Genomic DNA, 21465 nt, shown 5'->3' with positions numbered 1-21465 from the left:
AGGAATGAATTATCAAGAACAGGTGTAGTATTTAAAGAGTCAGGATTAGCCGAACTAAAGCTTCAATGTAATGCTCGGGGTTTGGAAAGGTTGCACAAATGTATTGTCATATTTTATCACAGCTTAAGTCAATCATCGACTGACAGTTTTTTGCTGTTCCAGCTGCATTACATCATTTGTTTGGCCACTTTTGCCAGCTTTACAACCAGCTGAACAACCCACAGCCCCAACAAATGGCATCAAAAGTGTTTACAGCCCTTTTTGCCTTTGACTCCATAATTAATTATCACCTGCAAATCTCTGTTGAGCATCTGTTCTGCTCCACCTGTTATCTTCCTTGGCTTAGGATCGGCTCAATCACACGTCTATTAACACAAGTGAAGCTGTTGCAGGTGCTAGGAATTAGTAATTAGTGTTTCTCACAGTCCAAGGCAGAAAGGGCTCTAAAAATACAATACATGCCTGGTTAAAAAATGTACTCTACACACACTGAAACATGCAATGAATACACAAAAAAAACTAAACGCAAGCAAAAAAACAGCATCATAAATTCATACAATCACACTTACAACACAAACACAAAAGATTGCGACCAAATATTTCTACCTTATGATACTTCGTTCATCCAGTAGAGATCAAGAGACTTGATTTCACATCTTAAAGAAACATTTAACCCTGATTTTAGGTCAGAACATCATCTATGGGGTTTGAATGACTTTAAAGTCCTCTCCTTCTCTTTGTCACATTTTCCATTAATTCTCCTTCTTTCTTCCATTGTCTCTTTGCTTTCTCGGAGCGTCTCTCTTGTGGCTGCATGTGGTAACCTTTGTTATGAAGTGGACTGTCCAACAGTCCGTGATTTATGGCACCACATATGGGAATAGTTTGTCTGCAGGAGGTCTCCCTCACCACAAGAAGAAAAACTGTCAAATTGAAATTGAAGGACGTCTGACGTATGAATAAAGCATTCAAACCAGGACCATATAAATCTAATCCTGGATTTTATATCAACCATATTTCCTGCTTCATAGATCAGAAACAGCAGCAATGTTACGCCCTTGCATCACGTTTCTGAAGTGAAAACAGCGCGTGATTTAGAGCAAATGTTCCATGCTCATAACTAATAGTTACTGCAGGAATGAGGGATTTGGGTGGATTCATGAAGGAAGTTTTTGTTAGAGATCAGGTTCCTAACATCCCACAAGGCCTGTCATGTTCCAGCAACGAGAAAGTGAAAATATCCGTCAGCAGGAGAGCAGTTTCAACTGTTTTTCTCCAGCAACACACCCACATTAGCCTTTCTCTGACATTACTGTTTGCTGATTGTCACATTAAAATATTCTGAAAAGTATTTGGACAAGGACAAATGCTTTCCTTAACTCTTGTTTTTTTAAATTTGTAACCTACACTCTGAACTGCAAGAAGCACCGACGTTAAAACAGAGTAAATCTAGACAATCGAATATCTTTTGACTCATTGGAAGAAAACCTCAAAAATCGAATGGGAGGGGTTTGACATGTGTTTTGAATTAATGGCTGCTTCGTTCCCCTCATGGGGCAACAATGGCACTCTGCTTTGGAAGTACAGTAGGAAACTGACAAGAACAAGTCTGTTCAAAAAAAAAAAGCTTTATTGAAGTTCGATGCAAACCAGTCACATTTCACTACAAAACACAGGTTTACAAAAATTATACATTTCCCTTTTTGTAAGTCGTTTTTGTCTCTGTGATATAAAAGGTTATTCGTGTGTGTATCATAAAACCTAAACCCTCTTATAAGTCAATAATCTGTTATCTCAAGTGTTATAAACTGAGGAAAAATGTTTTTTTTAATTATATTACTTGTCATGTTTACAATCATTTATTTGTTGTTGTTATTCATTCATGTGTTGAATGAGTTGCATTAGCTTCCTAGCCTTCATACCTCTTAAAAGGAATAGTTCAACATTTTGTCAAATATGTATATTCATTTATTTTCTTTCCATGAGTTAGATGAGAGGATTGGTACCACGTTTGAAAGCGGCCACTAAATATTTACCAGGATGTATCTTGTTTTTGAAATTTGATATGGACAAACATTTACAATAACTAACAGGGAGTTATGTGCTGTTATGAATTCTGATTGATGATTTAGAATGTCTGTTTGTGTATGGATTATACAAACAAAATTTGTGTTAATTAGTAAGCTAGCTGCAATATCGCTGGATCTGACGGAAATTTAGCCACTGGCTAATATTTCTGTGGTTCCGGTGGAGCCGGTGGATATCTGGATAATAGATACCCGGGAAAGTCTTCCTCTTTCGAGGGTCTGTCATTGGTTGCAGTCAGATTAGTAATTTGAGACGTAAAAATGGAGTTGATAGATGACGTCGAAGATCGGATTGTTTAACAAGTAGCCAGTTTAGAAGCTATTTTTTAACGAATAAAAAGCTAAATTATCAACAGACAATTGCTGGCGAGTTCAGAGATTGCATTTGGCCAATGTGTTCCACCCCTTTTGGTCTTCACACAGACTGTTTACCTGCATGCAACCGGAGTCCACTCAATCTGTTTTTAGAGATTAGGCTAGCGGTTTCCCCCTGCTTACAGTCTTTATGCTAAGCTAGGCTAATCACACCCTGGCTCCAGCTCTAAGCATGAGAGTGGTATCAATCTTCTCATCAAACTCTCAGAGAGAAAGCAAATTAGTTATTTTTCCAAAATGTTTTCACAAACATGTGAACAAGAGTTACAGTACTTTCTTCATTTATACAGCAACAATAATAGCAAATCTTGCATACAATGTAAAACAAAGATCGTCAGCGGACAAATTCAGAGGCCATGAATTCTGAAAATGTACTTCTGCAAACGCTGATCATAAAATGAAAACTTTGCCCAGAAGAAGAAAGACATGTCTTCAGAGTACCTGCTCTGAAATGCTAAACGAGAAGCAAACTGACTTTAATGTTCACACTTTAAGAACTAATAAAGTGCCAACCATCAGAAAAGGATGTGTCAATATGTACATGATGTGAAGAAAAAGACATGTTTTTTTCTGTGCCCATATAGAAGTGCATGGGAATTTAGTTTGGGTTTTCTGCATGGGAGAAACACCACTACTTTAGTCCAAATCCGTGGTTAAAAGACCCCCTTTTTATTACGCCCCCTGAGGTTGCGGTGGCTTGACAGCAACCTCAAAAATGTCCTTTGCTTCCAGTACATTCAACAAGACTTTAATAATAGATGTCTTTTGTTTGTTTATTCCTGGTATCTCATCATCTAACGCCAATTTTTTATTCTGGTAAAATCTCATGCTATGTAATTTATATATGGACGGAGCTTGTTATCTTTGGGTTTTCTTTGGCTATGATGTACAAGGAGAGAGACATCAACAATAATAATCAGACGATGTTGTATGAGGGAAGTTTTCTCCAACATACCACAATATTCATATTTTGTACAAACATGGGTAATTTCACTTCTCGACAACAGTTCAGTTCTATTTTCTAGATCTTCCTCTTGGTTCATTTCATGTGGCCATGTCATAAAAGCCCCATCTTGAATTAGATTTGTCACATTTGTTCATGAAGTTCTCAATTGTCTTGCATAATTCCATCAAAGTGGATTATTGCATCTCCAGTCACAATGGGTGACATTCCTTCATCTGTCAATAATTCTTCTTTGTACTGGACAAATCAACTCTTAGTTCACGTCTTCGTCCATCTTTCTACTGTCTCTTGGACCCAGTAGCAGGTGTCACGGTCCGCTGCTGGGTGTTGATTCGTGCATGGGGGTAAGGCAAGCACAGAGGTCCAGGGGTTCCTGGTGATCCAGGTGGCCCTACTGGCCCTGGTTTCCCCCCTGCTCCTGATGGCCCATTGAGGCCCGGTAGTCCTGCCACACCCCGGTGCCCTTGAGGCCCTGCAGGTCCTGTGGGGCCTTCTCTACCGGAGAGGCCAACATCACCTTTCTGGCCCCTCTCACCAAGTGGTCCTGGCGGGCCAAGAGACCCTTCAGCACCTTTGATTCCCACTGTCCCTCTATTGCCACTTGGTCCTGATTCACCTGGTCCTCCTTTGGGCCCAAGCGAACCCTTCTCTCCAGAAGTTCCACGGCCTCCTATAGGGCCTCGGTCACCTTTTCTCCCAGTCAGTCCCAAGGGTCCTTTTGAGCCAGTCTCACCATGGTTCCCTTTGGGTCCTGGTGGTCCAGGAGCACCTGTTGAGAGAAGACCGTGAGGTTAAGTTGAAAAATAAACTGTAAATTTCATATATGACAAAATCTACTTTACCTTTTAGTATAGTAAAGTTCTTTATGAGCTGGATATGGTGAACATCCACAAGCTTCATCTCCTCCATCACCATGGACAGGTTCCTGATGTCCACATCCAGTTGAACATTCAAGAACATGTTGTGCTGTCTCAGTGTGTCGGCCAAGCGGAGGAGTAACAAGACTGAGTTGTTAAGGTTCTGCACAAAAGAGAGGATGTGAGGATGAATATAAGCAGCAGAATGAGACCCGAGAGAGTAGACGAATGACAAGGGGGAGAAATTTGGTAAATATAAGTACAAAAATCTCATCAACATTTAAGCTATGTGATATGTTATCGCTGTCAATAATATCAAGAAAAATTGTTTTGAACAAACAATTCAAAGATTTAGCTAGCTAGCTATCGCTAACTTTTCATTATTTAGTCACGAAATATCAGTTATCTAGCAGCAAATGTGTCATCAGACAAAATAGGTAGGGTTAATTCTTATGAAGGAGGTCTGGTTTTTTTAAAAGGTTTTTTTCCATGGTCGTATACTACAGAACATTTGAAAATAAAATCTTTCTCTGTGCAGAGCTTTTTTTGTGTGTTCATTAAAACATAAGCAAGAAGACAGAAATCTTCTGTGTTTACTACCTGTAGATCTTCAGTGTGTCTGCCCATGCGACTCTGGCAGGATGAGCTCTCGATGTTGATGTACTTGTACATGCTCTGGACGTGGCTGACGGTGGCGTTGATGCTGGAGGAGACTGTGTCGATCTCCATGGAGATGGAGTTCAGACGACCATCCAAAGCAGAGAAACGCTCACCTGTCCGGTTCTCATAGTACCTAAAGAGGGATGGTTACAGTGTGAGTTTTTGTTTTTCCTTAATGATAATACTCTTTCTTCCTGTGTGTGCATGTTGAGTGTGTGTGTGTGTGTGTGTGTGTTTGTATTATATATTCCCTGCGTTGTGGGGACATATGTTTACAATGTCACATGTGGGGACTCACCTCCGATCTGCGACAAAAGCTGCTCGCGACAAGGTAAATAAACTTTTAAGAGTTGACTTTAGCGTTAAGGTTATACTTTGACTCAGGATGAGGTTTTTTTGTGGCTGTTGGTTTATGGCCATGGGGTAAAGGTTGAGATCAGGATCAGGAGTAAAGTTTTCGGGCAAAGATAGGGATAAGGCATTAAAGGTAACAGTTCTCCTCCAGGGGATTGATGTAAGTCAATACAATGTCCTCTAATGTGTAGTAGTACATGTGTGTTACCTGGAATGGTAGTGAAGGTCATGCATGTTCTCCTCATGTTCATCCATGAAAGACGTCATATTGTCAAGTTGCATATGCAGGTTCATCACCTGGAAGAAATACAGACATGTCATACTTCTTAACCTGTGAGGACCCTCATTAAAGGTATAATATGTTACATTTGTTGGTTTGTAACACATTGCCTTCAAAGTTTACCACTCAAGCCAGTCAACATGCAAGCGAGGGAGAGAGCAGCGATGGTCGAGTGGGCTATAGAGTGAACACCTTTGACATACCTGAGATTGTCATATACGGGTAAGAAAAATCATTAAGGGGATTGAAATTACCTTTGGCCTACGACAACTGCAGTTACAACAATTACAACTCTTCTTTTTCTTCAATAAAATATTTCTTTAAATGCACATGGGGTGGGTGTTCAATGCAGCAAACAGAAACACACACACACCTGCTGGGTGAGGTCGTAGTACACCTCAGTGGACATGGCGATTCTCTGGTGATCTGCTACTATGTTGTTTTGGAGGAAGCGCATTGCTTGTGTGGTGCTGCTAGTGTTGGATTTGATGGCGCTCAGAACTCGGCTGTAGTTCTGCCATTCGGTGGTTAACTTCTGGAGGACCAGGGTCTCCTCATCTGCTTTTCTCTGCAGAGCATCTATCCAAATTGTACTGGAGAGCAGAGGAAAACGCAGAAGATATGTGAGATGCAGTGTTCACATTATTTTTCAAAATGTGTCTGCTGTATTTATCTTTTTACTGTACTAACTACAGAAGCAGCCAAAAGTGTATAAGTAGATATTTGTATTAAACCACTATTTTTACTGAATGAATAAAACATAAAGATTCCCTTAATAAATACATTTCAAAAATATATCATCACCCGATCAAAATTGATAGTATTTCAATACAATAACAAAAACAATTGATGATTAAAGCACTCCTCTGGTCACGGTGGTTCCGCACGTTGCAGGTTGAGTGTTACTGTATATTTACCTGCCAAGCTTCCAATCACAATAAAGCTGAATAATTAATGTGTCACGTAGTGGATATCTGTTTTTCTCGTGTAAAATACATCTTTTCATTCACCTGAGTGCCACTGTAGTGTTAACCTGCTGTGCCGTAGCTTTGATGTCGTATTGATCGTCCGCCAGCGTCTTCATTTTCTCTTCAGTTTCCTCGATCACCTCCTTCCAGCCTTCAACCCGATCCAGGTATCTTTCCAGCGACTGGTTTACAAGTTTGATTGACATGAGGTGGTTTTGCATGTCGCGTGTCAGCCGGTTGCTGGTGGTCTTAAGGGTGGCCTGTGTCTGGGAGGCCTGGTCCAGGACCTGGAGGTGGACAGGGATCAAAGAGGCAGAGTTTGTGAATAGAAATGAATGAAGTCATAGGCTGTAACAGCTCAAATGTGAGGATCTGTTTTATATCTTTACAAATTAAATATTTTGGGGTTTTGGACTATTGGTTGAACAAAACAAGTTTGTTTTGTGATTCACCACACAGTACCTGCTCCTGTCCCAGTATCATTCTCTGGATGTCTTCAAACTCCCTCTTCAGCCTGCTGATCTCCTCGCTGTACAGAGTCACATCCAGACAGCCTGAACAGTTAGAGGTGGAGCTCAGATCTGAGAGTTAGAGTCAGAGACCGAAAAGGAGGGAAGATAAGAGACAGAGAGGAATGATGAAAAGTTCAAGTTGTCTGTATATGACACGCTTCTGGTAACCATGTGTGTAAAAGAGAAAAAGATATGTTGAGCGCCTCTATATATATATATATATATATATATATATATATATATATATATATATATATATATATATATATATATATATATATATATAGGGTTTTTAGTTATTACTCCAAGAAACCTTGAAGACTATGTTTTCCGTGTGCATAAGTCTCTTTCCATTGCTTTTGTTTCCCCATGATTTAGGGTATACGAGGCCATGCAGACAATTTGTAAGTAATTTCAGCTACTTTACCCTCTATTCCTTGTTGAACCCTGTTAATCTTCTTGTGGTAGACGGACTCCTCCTCAGACAGGTTGCCAACCTTCCTGAACACTGGAGACACAGAGAGGTTGATAAAGTAAATAAAAGTAAATATGTTAAAGGGTTGTAAAATTACATCATTCTTTTTCTTGAGTTCTGGATTTACGTTTCAGTGAAAGAACACTGCTTTGTTCTTGTGTAAGTCAATACTACTTAAACCATTCATTTTAAAAATGCAAATAATCATGGAGGATGGTTCCGAAAGCAGAGGAGTGGATACAGAAATGATTATCATCATTAGTACTTCAGTGTTAACATGACATGGGAAGTATTTAAAGGGGTAAAAACAGGAAGTTGAAATTCAAGCCCAGGCAATAAAACACGTACATTTTTCATTCGCTAACAAAGATAACCAAAACACTGATGAATGATGGTTTAGCCAGCTGGCCAGGTCCTACTCTCCCAACATATTTCCCAAGAGAGCAACAACAATTTAGTGAGTGTGTTTGAGAAGTGTGCAAGAGAGTGCATGAGTAATGTGTGTTTGCAGACCTTTTCAGCATCCTAAGCCCTGACTCAGGGGGTTAATGAATGTCCGTCCCATGGTGTGTTTGCATATATAAATGCTTCCAGATGCACATATCACCTGCTCCACTGTATTAGCTGCTGTAATAGTGATGCCGAAAATGGCTTATGGATTTGCTCAATTCTAAGCATAAGTATAAATACATAAGCAATATTCTTATAGACTGTGTGTAAATCAACCACTAGATCTCTTCACATGCATTATCAGCAGTATTTGATTTATTTTTTTTATGTTTTAGATGTGACGCCTTGGCAAAGTGTACTTCACTCAAAACAATCCTCTTCTTCTGGGGAGCAAAGAGCGAAACAAATGTGTTACTTCATTCCACATTCGTTACTTAAAATATTTTTGCTGAACAATTGTTTCAATAAAATGGCTGTTCAGCAGGGAACAGAAAATCAAAAGTTATTGTTTTCTGTTTTTCCATGTGCACATGCACAGTTTGGGAATTGCAGCCAAGTGCAATATCTTTTCTGTTTATACTTAGGTTTCCAGGGCTTTGGTGTTGTACAGCTGTGCTGGAAGTTGACACAAACATAAACTAGAGACTTTCTTGCGATGGGATCACACCAGCCATGATTAAAAATTGGGCCAAGGGCGTACGGCAAACGTAAGCCTTCTTATTTTAACCAAACTATGATCTTTTTTCCCCTAAATCGAACCAAGTAGTTGTGTTGCCTAAACCTAATTGTTTCTGTGGTGGCGGCACGTCATTTTAACATATTACAAGGACACACCATCAATGGTGTTCCATCCAATGACACATGTTGTATGTCCCATTTAGTTTTTTCTTTTTTTTCGACATAAATTATCAAAATTCTTACCTGTTTTGTCAAAACATTTATCCTTCTTGGTCGACACAAATTTCGTCTTTGTTTCCTCAAACAATCATCAAAATGGTCGATAAGTTTAAAATGACTGACATCTACCTGGCTGTCATCCACAGCTCTCCTCTCCTCTTCTCCCCCCCCCTCCCCTCCCCCCATCCAAACAGCATGTCCACATGTCTCCAGCATGTACTAGGTGAATTCATATTTATCATACTTCTGTACGTGAATACAAGCTTGTTCATGTTATGTGGGATTTTACATCATTCTCACCCAACCCCCTTTCCTCTCTACTCCTGAGATCCCCGAACGGTAGTAAAAGATGAAGATTTACGACTTTCAAACCCAACAAAATGTGATGTTAATGTGAAAAGCATCTGTTGGTGCAGAGCAGGTAAAACATGGCACACGAGGCCCAGGGCCACATTCATTTGATCGATGGGAGTTAAATAGGCTGTATTTTATTAAGACACCCACGTACATTGAAAAGTATGATTTGTTTTCCCATGACAAGCCTAATTCTTGTTCTTTTTAATGCATAGTTTAAGCATTAATCAGTAGGATAACCTAATTAAGGCTGTTTTCTACTTCTGAACTTGGAGATTTGCGTCTCTGTGTGAGAGTCCGTTAATATAAAGGGTGTTTTGGGGATTTGAGACTTTTACCCACCGAGCGACGCCAGCACTGCCACAACAATGATGAGGAATGCAACAAATCCATAGAGGACTTTGATAGCCAGCTGGAGGGAGTGGCTCTGCTGGCACCTCATACAGCCACCTCTGCTCCGACCTGGAGGGACGTTCAAAGAACACACACATATAAATACAAACAAACAAACATGTACACACACATGTGTACACAGTATTTCATTGGTAAAATAAAAAACATCATGCAAATTACGTTATTTGTAAGACTTGTGTGTATGTTAATGTGTGTGTGTGTGTGTGTGTGTGTGTGTGGCCTTCACCTCTAAATGAAGGCATTTCCTCCTCTCCAGTGAAATCCTCCTCTAAAAAACAAGACAAGAAGAAACAATGCAAACATGACCAGGGCTCAGCACAAACTTTTGAAAGTTGTTGCCAGGCTGTCAATGCTATGCCATACGTCAGCTTAATGATGAAAATGTAACATGAATACATGTCATATGTATGTTGGATATGATTTGGAGGATCATTTTCTGTCTCGGTCAAACATGGTGAGATACTTGCTTCCCAAGACTTTACTTTTCTCTAAAACCGATCGAGGTGAATCTTAAAAGATCGAGTAAGGGCAGCAACAATTTACAGATTGTGGAAATCTGGACAACATCCCATTCATCATGTGGCTGACGACCACGTATCGTGCACCGGTTGACGTTTACGTTTCTGAGACAATAGAAAACTTTGATCATTACCTTTGAAAAGCTGGTTCTCGTATCCACCATAGTTGTCTGCCAAAACAGAAAGAAAGTCAGAAAAAAGGTATTTAATGGACTGAAACCAATTCTGTTGGAGCCACCAACAGGTTTTATTAATCATGTTATAAATCATACAAACTGCTGCCTCACAATCCCTGCAGCCTCCTCCTGAAGTCTCTGTAATCTACTGAACATGTTAAGTACGATACTGCTTTCTTGGCAGAATAAAAATAATGTTTTTTGTTCTGCTCAAATGTTCCCTCTGAGCTGAGCAGCTTACTCGGTAGAAAACAGTCCCTCGGTGGTTCAAAGTATGAGAACAGTTGTTGGTTTTGTGTGCTGATTCTGGTGGGAGTATTGTGTGCCTGAGGAAGTTGTCATCACACATTCTTTGGTGGAAAAGACTGAAATAAGGATGCATGACATCCACAGAATTAAACCAGAGGACCTAATAAACAAATACATTTACTCTCATGTTTTAATAAGTGTATGGAACAGCAATGAACTTACGACACGTCATTAACTGTACACCACCCCAACTGGTACCCCACCTCACACCTTGTTGCACCTTGGCTGTTTCTGAATGAAAAGAGCTGGGTAACACATTCATATACACTCATATACAGTCATAAACAGGAAAAAAAAGGATTTGGCAGGGTGCTGAGTAGCTGAAGAAAAACAGCTGGACTCCAACTGCCATTGGGCCGTGTTGATACTGCCAAAAGAGCTGGCCTTCAAGCAAACAGTGCCAGACAGAGGAAATATTGCTGTATAATGTAATATACATTACACATGCTACTGCGAACTTACTTCAGAACTGCACTTGAAAACGAGCACAGCGAAATGACTTTGCAATGACGTTTGTGATTGTGGAAAAGTGGAAAATGTGTGGACGGAGTCTAGACAGATGTGATGTAATTTTAAGGAATATTCCACCAAAGATGTATCTTGTGAGTCCAACTCTAAGCTTTAGTGGCCCTGAAAGGTTTCGAGAGTTCTCAAAGTCCTTGTAAATGGGATTTAGCATTAGCTCAGGCTGAAGTCATGCTTGCAATAGCTGTTTGGCATCAGCTGCTCATTCATGACTAGTGAAATCCAGTCATATTCACACAGGTAAACACAGCAGCCTTTATAGTCCTGTATTTATTTTCAGTGAAAATGTAGCAATGGAACAAATAAGCATTTGATGGTTTGAGAAGAAACTGGGTCCTTAGTTTGGAGTTTATTGTAGTTGTTCCAAATCCAAGCTGAATAAATGTATGTATCAGGATCAAGCTAAAAATTGCATGACCCACCACTCTGCCTCTTGCTACTCTTTGCCTTCGATGGTTGGTTTAGTTAGGTTTAGGCATGAGGAGTACAATTTGTTGGGTTAAGGATAAGAATGCTAGAGAAGGCCAACCGGAGGCAGAGTAGAAATAAAATAGCAACTGGTGAGGTCCATTGATGTAATTTTGCATATTAATTAGCCATGTGCTTCTGTTTGTTGCAGGAAGAGTTTGAATTGTCAGAGCAATGGGCCTACGGAACAATGGGAGTTTGTTTTCAGGCTGTTGGACGAATGGGCCTCTGGTCCAATGGGACATTTGTCGAACTATTGAGGTTTCGGAACAACGGGCCATCAGAACAATGGCCTGGCACCATCTGTCACTCCACTGTGCAACCTTAACTTCTGTCCCTTTGTGTGTTTTTATGTCAATTAAAAATGGGTGTAACTGTTAGTGTGGATTTACTAGTTTACAGACCATTTTTGGTTGTAAAAAGGTCTTCTATTTTTGTGTTTTATTACATTTCTCAAGCCAATAAAGAATGTTGCAAAATCATTTCTGAAACCAAATGTTTGCTGTGGATCAATATCTGTGGTTGAACCCAATCGGCTCGTCATGAAGAGAAGGCTGGCTTCTTACAGGGAGAGAACAAGAGAAAATGTCTGGGGGAATAAAACCAGGAGCAATTGCACACAATGTCTGATGAAGCTCTGAAGTATCACGTACATCATTTCTCATGAATAAAGTATATTTTAACAAATATACACCTTATTATTTCTTGTGTACTCAGCACTTCTATCCCAGACTGTTTTAGTGTAAATATTTGACCTACAACTGCTAATTAATTCAAATAGAGAACATCATGCATAGCATTATGGGATAGGTGGTGAGACAAATGGGAATTTTATTTGAGAATTCTAATGTTAAGTTTTGCACATATGAAATTATTGTTAAACCAAATAAAGAAAACACATGACATAATCTCCAAAAACAATGACGTTAAAGTGATAGTAAAAGTAAACTTGGCCTGCAAACCCCACAATGAGGTGATTGTTTACATCAATCAGCGGAGGATCAGCTGAGGTCAGGTCTGAGTCACAAAACACTGACGCAGACATAATGATGGAGGGAGAGAGGGAGGGGAAAACAGGAGGAGAGGAGTAAAGGATGTTAGACAGAGGAAGCGAGAAGGATAAAGAATTGCATGTCCACCCCGGATATTTTTTGGCAGAAAATTCAAACTCAACTGACGCTCTGCAGTTGCTAAAACATATCATGGTGGTTCACGAGGACAAGAGGAAACTCCTCCAGGGTTACAATGACTGATACATGGGTTTGTTGATAGAGTCAGCCAGTACTTGCCTTTTATTAGAAACATGAATGCATGAGCAACATCGATGTGGAGCCAGTTATTCAATTACATCTTTCCGTTATTTACTTTCTGATGAAGCCAATCTATCTGTGATTACAAGAACATCACAAAACATGGCCTGCAGATCAAGTATTAACAACCTTTTTGTTGTCTAAAAATAGGCAACAAAGTCTCCGAACTGAATGACAAAACAGGTTGTCTCTGTTTTTTATGTTGTGTGGGGTCAAGGGTGTTTGTAGTGACAAACCAAATGGCTACTGAAGGTATACTGAATGTATACACGTGCTGTTTTTGCTTTTTCATGATTGTAACAGTGAATAAAGACCTACCCCGCTTTACAGGAACAAAGTTGTGCTTTCATTTCATTGTCCTCTGTCTCGGTCACCAGGTGATGTGCTGGTTCACTTTTACCCTGTGATCTGTAGGCTTTTGCTTCTGTCTTTATCTTTTGAACCTGTTTTCACTGCTTAATCTTGGACACATATTGTAGACCCCTCTGTCTGCTTCTCCCAGAAAAATGCTTTTTACGTTTTTTCCAATAATTAAATATTATTTCCGCAGGGAGTGCAGTCAGTGACAGTGTCACTTCATGGTGGCTCTGACAGCTTGATGGAGTAGCAGCAGGGGGCGGGACTTAGCAAAGGGTCAATCGGTGGCTGTGGCTAGAGAGCCAAATGTTTATCTCAGGAGTTGGTGAAGACCAACACAGAGCGAAGAGAAGAGGGAATGTTGGACTTGAAAAACAACATGAATGATTACGTCTGTGTCTCCTGGATGTGTAAATATGCAACTGTTTGCTGACATGAGCATCAACTTTAATTTAAAGGCAGTATAGGAAAAAAAGGAGTTGAAATAGTAACATCACATAATATCATACTTCTGGGGTTTTGAGTTTTTATGTCCCATATGGTCTAAATCTCATTTCAGAGAATTTTCCCACCCTGATTAAAATACATTTTTGAGGGGAAAACGGAATTCCTCTCATTTTTTGGACTTATGTAGCATAAAAATGGTCAGATTCAAATGTTTGATTGTCAGCACATTATTTCCTATTGGAAGCTAAAATTCCAAAATATGCCTTTCAGCGTCCACCCTCAAATATCTGCCTGCGTCTCGTTTCTCCTTCCTCACCTCCCTCCCTAACTTTTTCTCTTTCCTCATGTTTTCCTTTCTCTCTGTGGAAAAAACGCTCACGGCTGTCTGGTTAGTGAGGAAGTCAACCTGTCCAACACTCACAGAGCAGAACTGAGCTGACCTGACAGCAGCACAACATGGCCTCCACCAGGTCACACCTACACAGTCAGGCAACGGCAAAACACTGTGAAACTACTGAAAAAACTGATTGGTTCAGTCTTAATCAGTGGACACACTCTTTCTTTGTCAGATTTACACTTCAATTCGACAATGCTCCAAAGTGTCAAGTGAGTTGTTCTTCGTCAACAACTTCATTGCTCAGAAATTTGCTGCAGCAAAGAAACATGGAGCATCTCCATAAACCTTTCATGACATGTTTCAAAGATAAGGCACTTTGCTTTACTGTTTAATTTTACCTCCTCGGGACTTTAACAATTACTAAAATATAGGGAGGCATTGAGAAAATTATGAATATTTATCTAAATTTAAAATGTAATCATACAAAGACTTGTAATCGAACAATTGACCATGAAAATACACATCTGTGACAATATTAAAATAAGGAATTTTTGGATTATCTGCAGTTAGGTGTTCTGCAGAAAAGACCAAAGGAGACGTGTTATTTGGGCTGTTTATCCAGACGGTGAGGCAGACTCAGGATGGAAACATTTGGCTGCAGTGTGTATACACACTGCAGCCAAATGGCACTTGTGCTGTGACAAGAAGTAAATACGATTTGAAAGAGAAGCTGGAAATGTAAAATGTATGAAACAAAATATAACAAAACTAAACACTTCAAAGAGGTTTTGTTTCCAAAGGATGTAGTGAACAGTGGATAATTCAACATAAGTACAACAAGGTCGGGAAAGACTATATTTCCAAATTTGTAATACTTTTTGTGACTAATTACTGGTGTAGGTTACTGGACTAAAAATAATACTGCTGCCAGCCACATAAATACTACAATACTATTAAATGTTGTATTTGATTAAATAAACTTGATGACCTTATTAAGTATGTCGACACCCCAACATTACACCCGTATACTGTTCTGCTTCCCAAAATCAGACAAAAGATCCGCACCCTGTACTATACTTTCCGGCTATTTAAATTGTATCGAGCAATGTTTTGATCCAACACGGATCGTCAAATCACCATCACAAAGCAGAGAAAGACACAAACACATCCATCACTCAGGTGGTTGTGATATTCCTGACTCTCAGACTCTGTTGTCAGTCCCCCAAACAGTTGCCACGAAAAGCTGAACCGCTAGCCTTATATGGCAATTTCAGCGGCGTTGACTATGTCAATGATCAAATCTCAGGAACTGAGGAGGCTGCAACTTGCAATATATGACAAGTATGTGCCGTTAAGAGAAGTTAAGCAAACTTCGCAGAAAAAAGTAAGATAATATGAAATAGCATGAGGCCCAACATCTTTCCAAAATGATAATCACACAATCACAAAATCCTCTCATAAATGGCTTTCAAAGCAACCGTATCTTCTTAAAGAGGCTGTTCAGATAGGAAGGAGCGTGCAGTGGTTCCAGTTGGTATACTGTACTGTATATTGCTGGTTCAGATGGTGTACAGTGGACCAGCCACCACACCTATGAAAATATCAAGGCAAGCAGCAAGTTAAAACAGCACGCACAGGATATGAGACAGACGTGTTACAGGTTACTTTACAGAGCTATTCTATACATTTCTGATTGTTTCTAATCAGTTCCATAAGGTCACATGTACAGGTGAATGTGAGCAAGTAAAAGTAGAAGACTAGAAGATTAATAAAGTACAAAAAAATAAAAATGAAAATATCGGATGTTGTTCTTTCATCCACATGGAGACACTCGTAATTGAGAGTGCAGTTTAGTTGTATGGGAACATAATTTCGTCGAGACAGGGTTGCCTCCCTCCATCCTGTTTTATCGGACCTTTGGTGTTTGTGAACACAGTGCCAGGCCTGAGTCAGCTAACCCTCAGCACCACTTCATGTCTGGTGGTTTGTCTTAGGGGCTTTTTGGACTTTCAAAAGCCCTTTCCTACCCTGTCCCTCCCTTCATTACCCCGTGGACAGAACATTTGCCAGGGGATTGAGCAAAATGTTGTCCTTGGTGGGTAACATGCCCTGAATTTCCTGTAATGTCACATCACTGAATGATACAATTTAACATGGAAATACCCACGAGCAGATGCATATATCAAACATGTCGCGCTGTTCCGTGTTCCCGTCTTTCATTTATTCATTTAAGTTATTTCGACCAGAAAATTCCCCTCAAGAACCTCAGTAAATGCCAGCTTTAAGTGAAACCAGGAGTCACGAGATGGGCCCTGCTCCAGATCAGAGTGGAGGTCTTGACCACAACTCATGAAGCCAAATGAGTCCTTCGCCAAACCTCTGTTGACATCCAAGCCATTTAGGTGCCCTCTGACTGGAATGTGTGGTCTTCTTGCAAAACTATAAACGCCCGGTATGTGTCTCTGAAGACGGCGAAGCTGAAGTTATAGACAAGTCATTACAAGAAAATGTTCTTTTATTGTGGTCAGGCAGTGAAATGGGAGAGTTTCAGAGTCACGATCCCACAAACGTATCATAAAACCAATTTGGACAGCCACGCTCAGACACAGAGACAAGCCCGGATCGGTTTACAGGGCTTCGAGGCCAAAGGGCGTGTGCAATATTCCCCAGTGCTTTGTTTGCAGGCCTCTCAGTATTTCGTTTTAACTTCACATGCTCACCCTCTTGAACTTTCCAGAGAGACAGAATAATGATAAGAATAAGAAAAGCTTTCCGAAAGCAAGTTATAATCTATGGTTTAAAGTATGTGGACACCCTGTCATATTTAGCCTACAGTTATACCATCAGTGTTAACTAAAGTGGATATGTACACATCTGTAAATTAAAACAGGTTGTACCACATAAACTAGTCATTGGTAAGTTAGTTGTCATTGAGTGTCACTAAAAAGAAACTGCCAGGTGTAACTGTTAGCTAACAAAACCAACAAAGGTGACGTTAACTAGGTTGTTAATATATTACGTGTTCAGATTGACGAGATAATGGGTCAAAATATTGTCTAAAAATAATTTAATTTGTCTCTAATTTTGAAGATTGTGATGCTATTGTAACTTCCTGTTTTTGTTGTTGTTGTTTTTTCACGGTGCTACCTGAATAACGATGAAACTAGTTTGGACAGACTTCACACACAGTCAGCCACGGATTTATGACCCAATAATTGGTTTGTGTGCAGGGGCATTGTTATGCTGAACCAGAAAAACTGTTGACCCAAAGTTAGAGGCATAAAATTGTGTGGAAAATCCCTGTGTTCCAGTGTTAACAAACCAAACCAAAATACACAGAAGTATGTGAGTAAAAATAAATGAAAAAGTACACACTGCGCACAGAAAGAACAAGTCAATATGACATCCTTCTCTTTTCAACCCAAATTCAAAATGCTTTGACTGTAAATGTATAACGCTGTCACAGAATTTAAAACAACAAAATCTCTCTGTCTGTACCTCCCTTTCTCTCCTCTTCTCCCCTTCCCTCACTCTTTCCTTCTCCTTTGCCAGCCATACACCTGCCTCAGCTCCTCTGACTCCCCCCCCCCCCCCCCCTCCAGCCCTGTTAGGAATGTATGAGGCAGCATGTTTAGATCTGGTCGGGCAGGGCTGGAAACCACATTAACAGACCTCCTGTACTGTTCGCTGACAACTGTATGTTCTTGGGAGTTAATTTGCTGTGTCGAAAGAAAAACACAGCAGTGAGCAGTGACAGCCACCGTACGTTTGTTGAGCCCTGCCGCCGTAGTTGCAGTTGCTTTTTTTTTCCGTTCTTGTACAACACAAAATGCAGTCTCTGATAATGGTGGCAGATTTACTACAGAAACTACATAACTTGTTTTTTTCAAGGTCCTTGATTTCGGACAGAGAAAGCCTCGAGCAATTTCTCGTTTCGTTTGTCCGGCTGGATTGACAAATGTTGCAAGCAGACTTCATCGGCTGTGGATAGCTCATGAAGCGAAGTCCTTGAGTGAAAAACTCTCCAGACTTTTCTACATTTCAAGCTGACTTATTTCAAAATGGGAACCCAGTAAAAGAGATCTTAGATATGAACTTGCTGGCCATATGATATCTTCCCAAGTTGAAGATTGATGTCGATCACAAACTAACACCAAACTAAGAAACCACAGTGTTCTTGCATTGCAGTGTGAAGCTAATGTGTTCCAGTAATTATTATGAGGAAAAATGTAATATTCTTTCATTTGAACAGATTCAGATTCATATATGCATTCAACGTTGCAAGAGAATTGGCTGTTGGGATGATGACTAAACAATCATAATGCTATCTCAATGTTAGCGGGGTTGCTGGATTGTAGTTAGTTGCTAAGCTGTGATTGGATAGTTGCTGTTTAGGTTCAGTGAGTCGTCTATTAAAGTAGCACCAAAGGGAAACACCATCAAAACGAAATGAGAGGAAAGAGGCATTACGTTTTTAAAACAGGAAAGAATTTAGTAAGATTTAAGTTAAAAACAATAATAAATACAGGAATTAAATGCCAATTACAGTTGGTAATGATTATGTCAACACGTGTGTGATTTGTTCCTGCTCCCTCTTATTCCCCTCTTTCCCACTGTATCCTCCCATCTCTGTCAGCCTTTCACTTCTTCTTCTATATGTCTGGGAGCCATGAACGAGCACCGGCCCTCTTCAAGGCCGGTGGCAGCTCTCCTTTCATGCCATGTTGTGAGAAAGCTCAAATTCAGATGTTATATGTTTTCATTCACTCTCTCTTTTAAAAGGGGGATATTCAGTCAATCTGCGGCAGATTGGCAGAGCTAGGGAACATTTTATGTTCTATGAAACGGTGCTGTGGTGTGCGCGCACACGCATAGAGATTTAAAGCTGACTGATCAAAGTCTCACATCCAAGAACAACAAACCGGCACTTTCTCATGGAGCCACACTGCCAAGATTCACAGCAGATGAGAAGCATATGTGGTCGCTGGTACTCTGTGCAGGTGCCTGCCCGAATGCCACAATGACGGATACTGTTCATGTCTATGTTTTTAAGTATTTTTACCAGTGGAAAATGCACACAGGTATTGGTAAGATTCTTTTTTTGCATGACTAGAGAGGAGGAAGATGGAATTTGTAGGTGCTCAGAATTAACACGATATATTAACCCTTAAGAAATCAGAGAAATGACTCTACCTTTCATGGTTCTTCACTCAAGAATCCTTTACAAACTAGTTTGCTGATGTTCAACTTGATAGCGGTATATGGCAGTCCTCTTCACCTTTTCTTCCACAAAGCAAGTGTCCAGGAACAACAAAGGCAGTCAGCAATGTAGCTTTGAGGTGCCAAAGGTCATCCGTGAAACATTTTCCAGTTTTGCAAAGAAAGAAGAAAGCCCAAAAGTCCCAAAATGTCTTACTTCCACATATTCAAAATCGGTGAACAAAAAGCAAAGACGTCAGGTTTCAGCCACATTGAATGTTATTCCATATGGGCAAAATGCAAATACACCTGTGCAACCCAAAAACTGTCTGATTTCTGGATTATTTCAAATATTCTTTGCAAGTCTATCAGTGCTGAAGGACAAAGCTCCTCTTGAGTTTTGAACATGTGCTTTCTGGCATCATCCCTCTCCCATCCAGAGCCCGAGGAAACTAAACCTCTTCAGACAGAAACCATGTGCAACTTTTGAGAGGGAGGGAGGAAATGGAGCGAGAGGGGATGAAAACAAAGAAGAAGGTTGGTAAGAAAGAGGGAGAGAGAGAGAGAGAGAGAGAGAGAGAGAGAGAGAGAGAGAGAGAGAGAGAGAGAGAGAGAGAGAGAGATATGGGAGGGGAACAAAGAAACTGGAAAATGAGGGAGGGACTGGAAAAGGGACAGGCTGAAAAACAGAAAAGAGAGAGAGAGAGAGAGAGAGAGAGAGAGAGAGAGAGAGAGAGAGAGAGAGAGAGGAGAGAGGGAGGGAGGGTCCATGTGTTTTGTTGAAAGTCAGTTTCGTGGTCGAGGCTAATTGCTAACAAATGTTTGAACATTGCGGTGCGAGCACCTTGAATATCTATGGCCTTGGCCTGCAAGACAGGAAAATAGTTTCAGTGAACACACACTTACTCCCACACAAAGCTATAATCCCTGTCTGGCACCAGCTCGCAGTCTTCTCAGCTTGATCCCGCTAACCTCGACTACCAGAGTGTAAGACTAAACAGCAGGTGTAATATTCTCACCAACGCACACATCCGGCCGTCCGGCTGACGTGGCAATAGCAGCGGCTGTCTGGCATTGTGGAGTTTCAGCTCCTTTATTTCCTTCTCCTGCACTCGCTATGACACTTTCAAATATACATACGCACACAGTAACATGAAGATGTGTGTATATTCTAGTTATTAAAGGTGAACACAACTCCTGTGTATTTTCAGAGACTTAAGCAGTGGTGGTAGAAGTACTCAGGTCATTTACAGAAACAGCACTGTGTAGAAATACTCTGTTACAAGTTAAATTCCTGCAATCAAATTTGAATGTGCTTAAAGCTACTAGGAACTTTAATTCTGTGTTGATTTTGGCGGTCCCTGTGGATAGAAGCGGTAGTGTAGGTGGTCAACAAATGGTCAGCGGATAAAGAAAAACTATTTAGAGAAACACTTTCCAGGCCCAAAAGGACATTGATTGCAATAGATTACCACAGAAGATCTTCAGAAGATCTCATCACGACATTTCAGTGCTGCCAAATTTTTCTGCATTACAACTCAACCTTAATCTGAGTGAATAATGCCCTTTTGATGATTACTTCCACATTCCTGAATGGCTTTGAAGCCTCATCCTTCTCTCTCCCGTCTTCTCCTTTTCAGGTTATTTTGGTTTTGGATGCTACGGTTTGTAAAAATGAGGATCCCATGAGGTAATGTAATGACCAACATCAGTCAGCTGGACTTTATCACGAAGCCACTATAGCCTTTGATCAGAACGTGACGTTTCTTAATCATTCGGTTCATGCACATTCCAACACACTCATGGTCAGAAACACGATTTCCCCTAAATTGATCCCAGAATCATCCAAATGTTTGAAGTTCATCTGTGGCTCGTCAGACACGGGTCATTCAGTTCCACCAATGGGACCAATTAAGCGTGATGATAATCATGTTTTGTGTTTGAAGCCAGAGCAGCTCATTTAAAGCTCCCTGCATCAGTGTGTTGAATTAAAATTAAAACCCATGCCACTGGCTGAGGATTGGCTGCAGAGCTTCATGGTTTAAAATCACTAGATGGCCAATTAAACACCAAAGCAGCTTGGCACATGATGCCCCCCCCCCCCCACACACACACACACACACAGACAAAGTGGAGTAAAAACGTTTGCAAAGGGTCACGTAACGGATAATT

General features: G+C 40.4%; 1 protein-coding gene across 1 annotated transcript; it reads right to left on the bottom strand.

Moving 5' to 3' along the window:
- Positions 1-1615: 1615 nt before the first annotated feature.
- On the bottom strand, positions 1616-19724 carry scara3 (scavenger receptor class A, member 3). The gene is made up of 12 exons (XM_079290699.1): positions 19288-19724; positions 10300-10335; positions 9874-9915; positions 9576-9695; positions 7485-7565; positions 7008-7126; positions 6588-6832; positions 5951-6170; positions 5506-5594; positions 4884-5076; positions 4269-4446; positions 1616-4195 (listed from the first exon to the last, which is right to left on the bottom strand). Exons 1-12 carry the CDS (start codon positions 19292-19294, stop codon positions 3705-3707), a joined length of 1821 nt encoding a protein of 606 aa, XP_079146825.1. The 5' UTR covers positions 19295-19724; the 3' UTR covers positions 1616-3704.
- Positions 19725-21465: the final 1741 nt, after the last annotated feature.

Source organism: Melanostigma gelatinosum (assembly GCF_949748355.1).
Source record: "Melanostigma gelatinosum genome assembly, chromosome: 19".
In the NCBI taxonomy this organism is placed as follows: Eukaryota; Metazoa; Chordata; class Actinopteri; order Perciformes; family Zoarcidae; genus Melanostigma; species Melanostigma gelatinosum.
This window is presented reverse-complemented; position numbering and strand designations above follow the sequence as displayed.

What these genes read in the sequence shown, in the direction of transcription:
- scara3 (XM_079290699.1), bottom strand. An exon ending in GGCAGTGCTGGCGTCGCTCG is followed by an intron (nt 7,566 to 9,575) that starts GTGGGTAAAAGT and finishes CTGTGTCTCCAG; the next exon opens with TGTTCAGGAAGGTTGGCAAC. An exon ending in GGTTCAACAAGGAATAGAGG is followed by an intron (nt 7,127 to 7,484) that starts GTAAAGTAGCTG and finishes TCTAACTCTCAG; the next exon opens with ATCTGAGCTCCACCTCTAAC.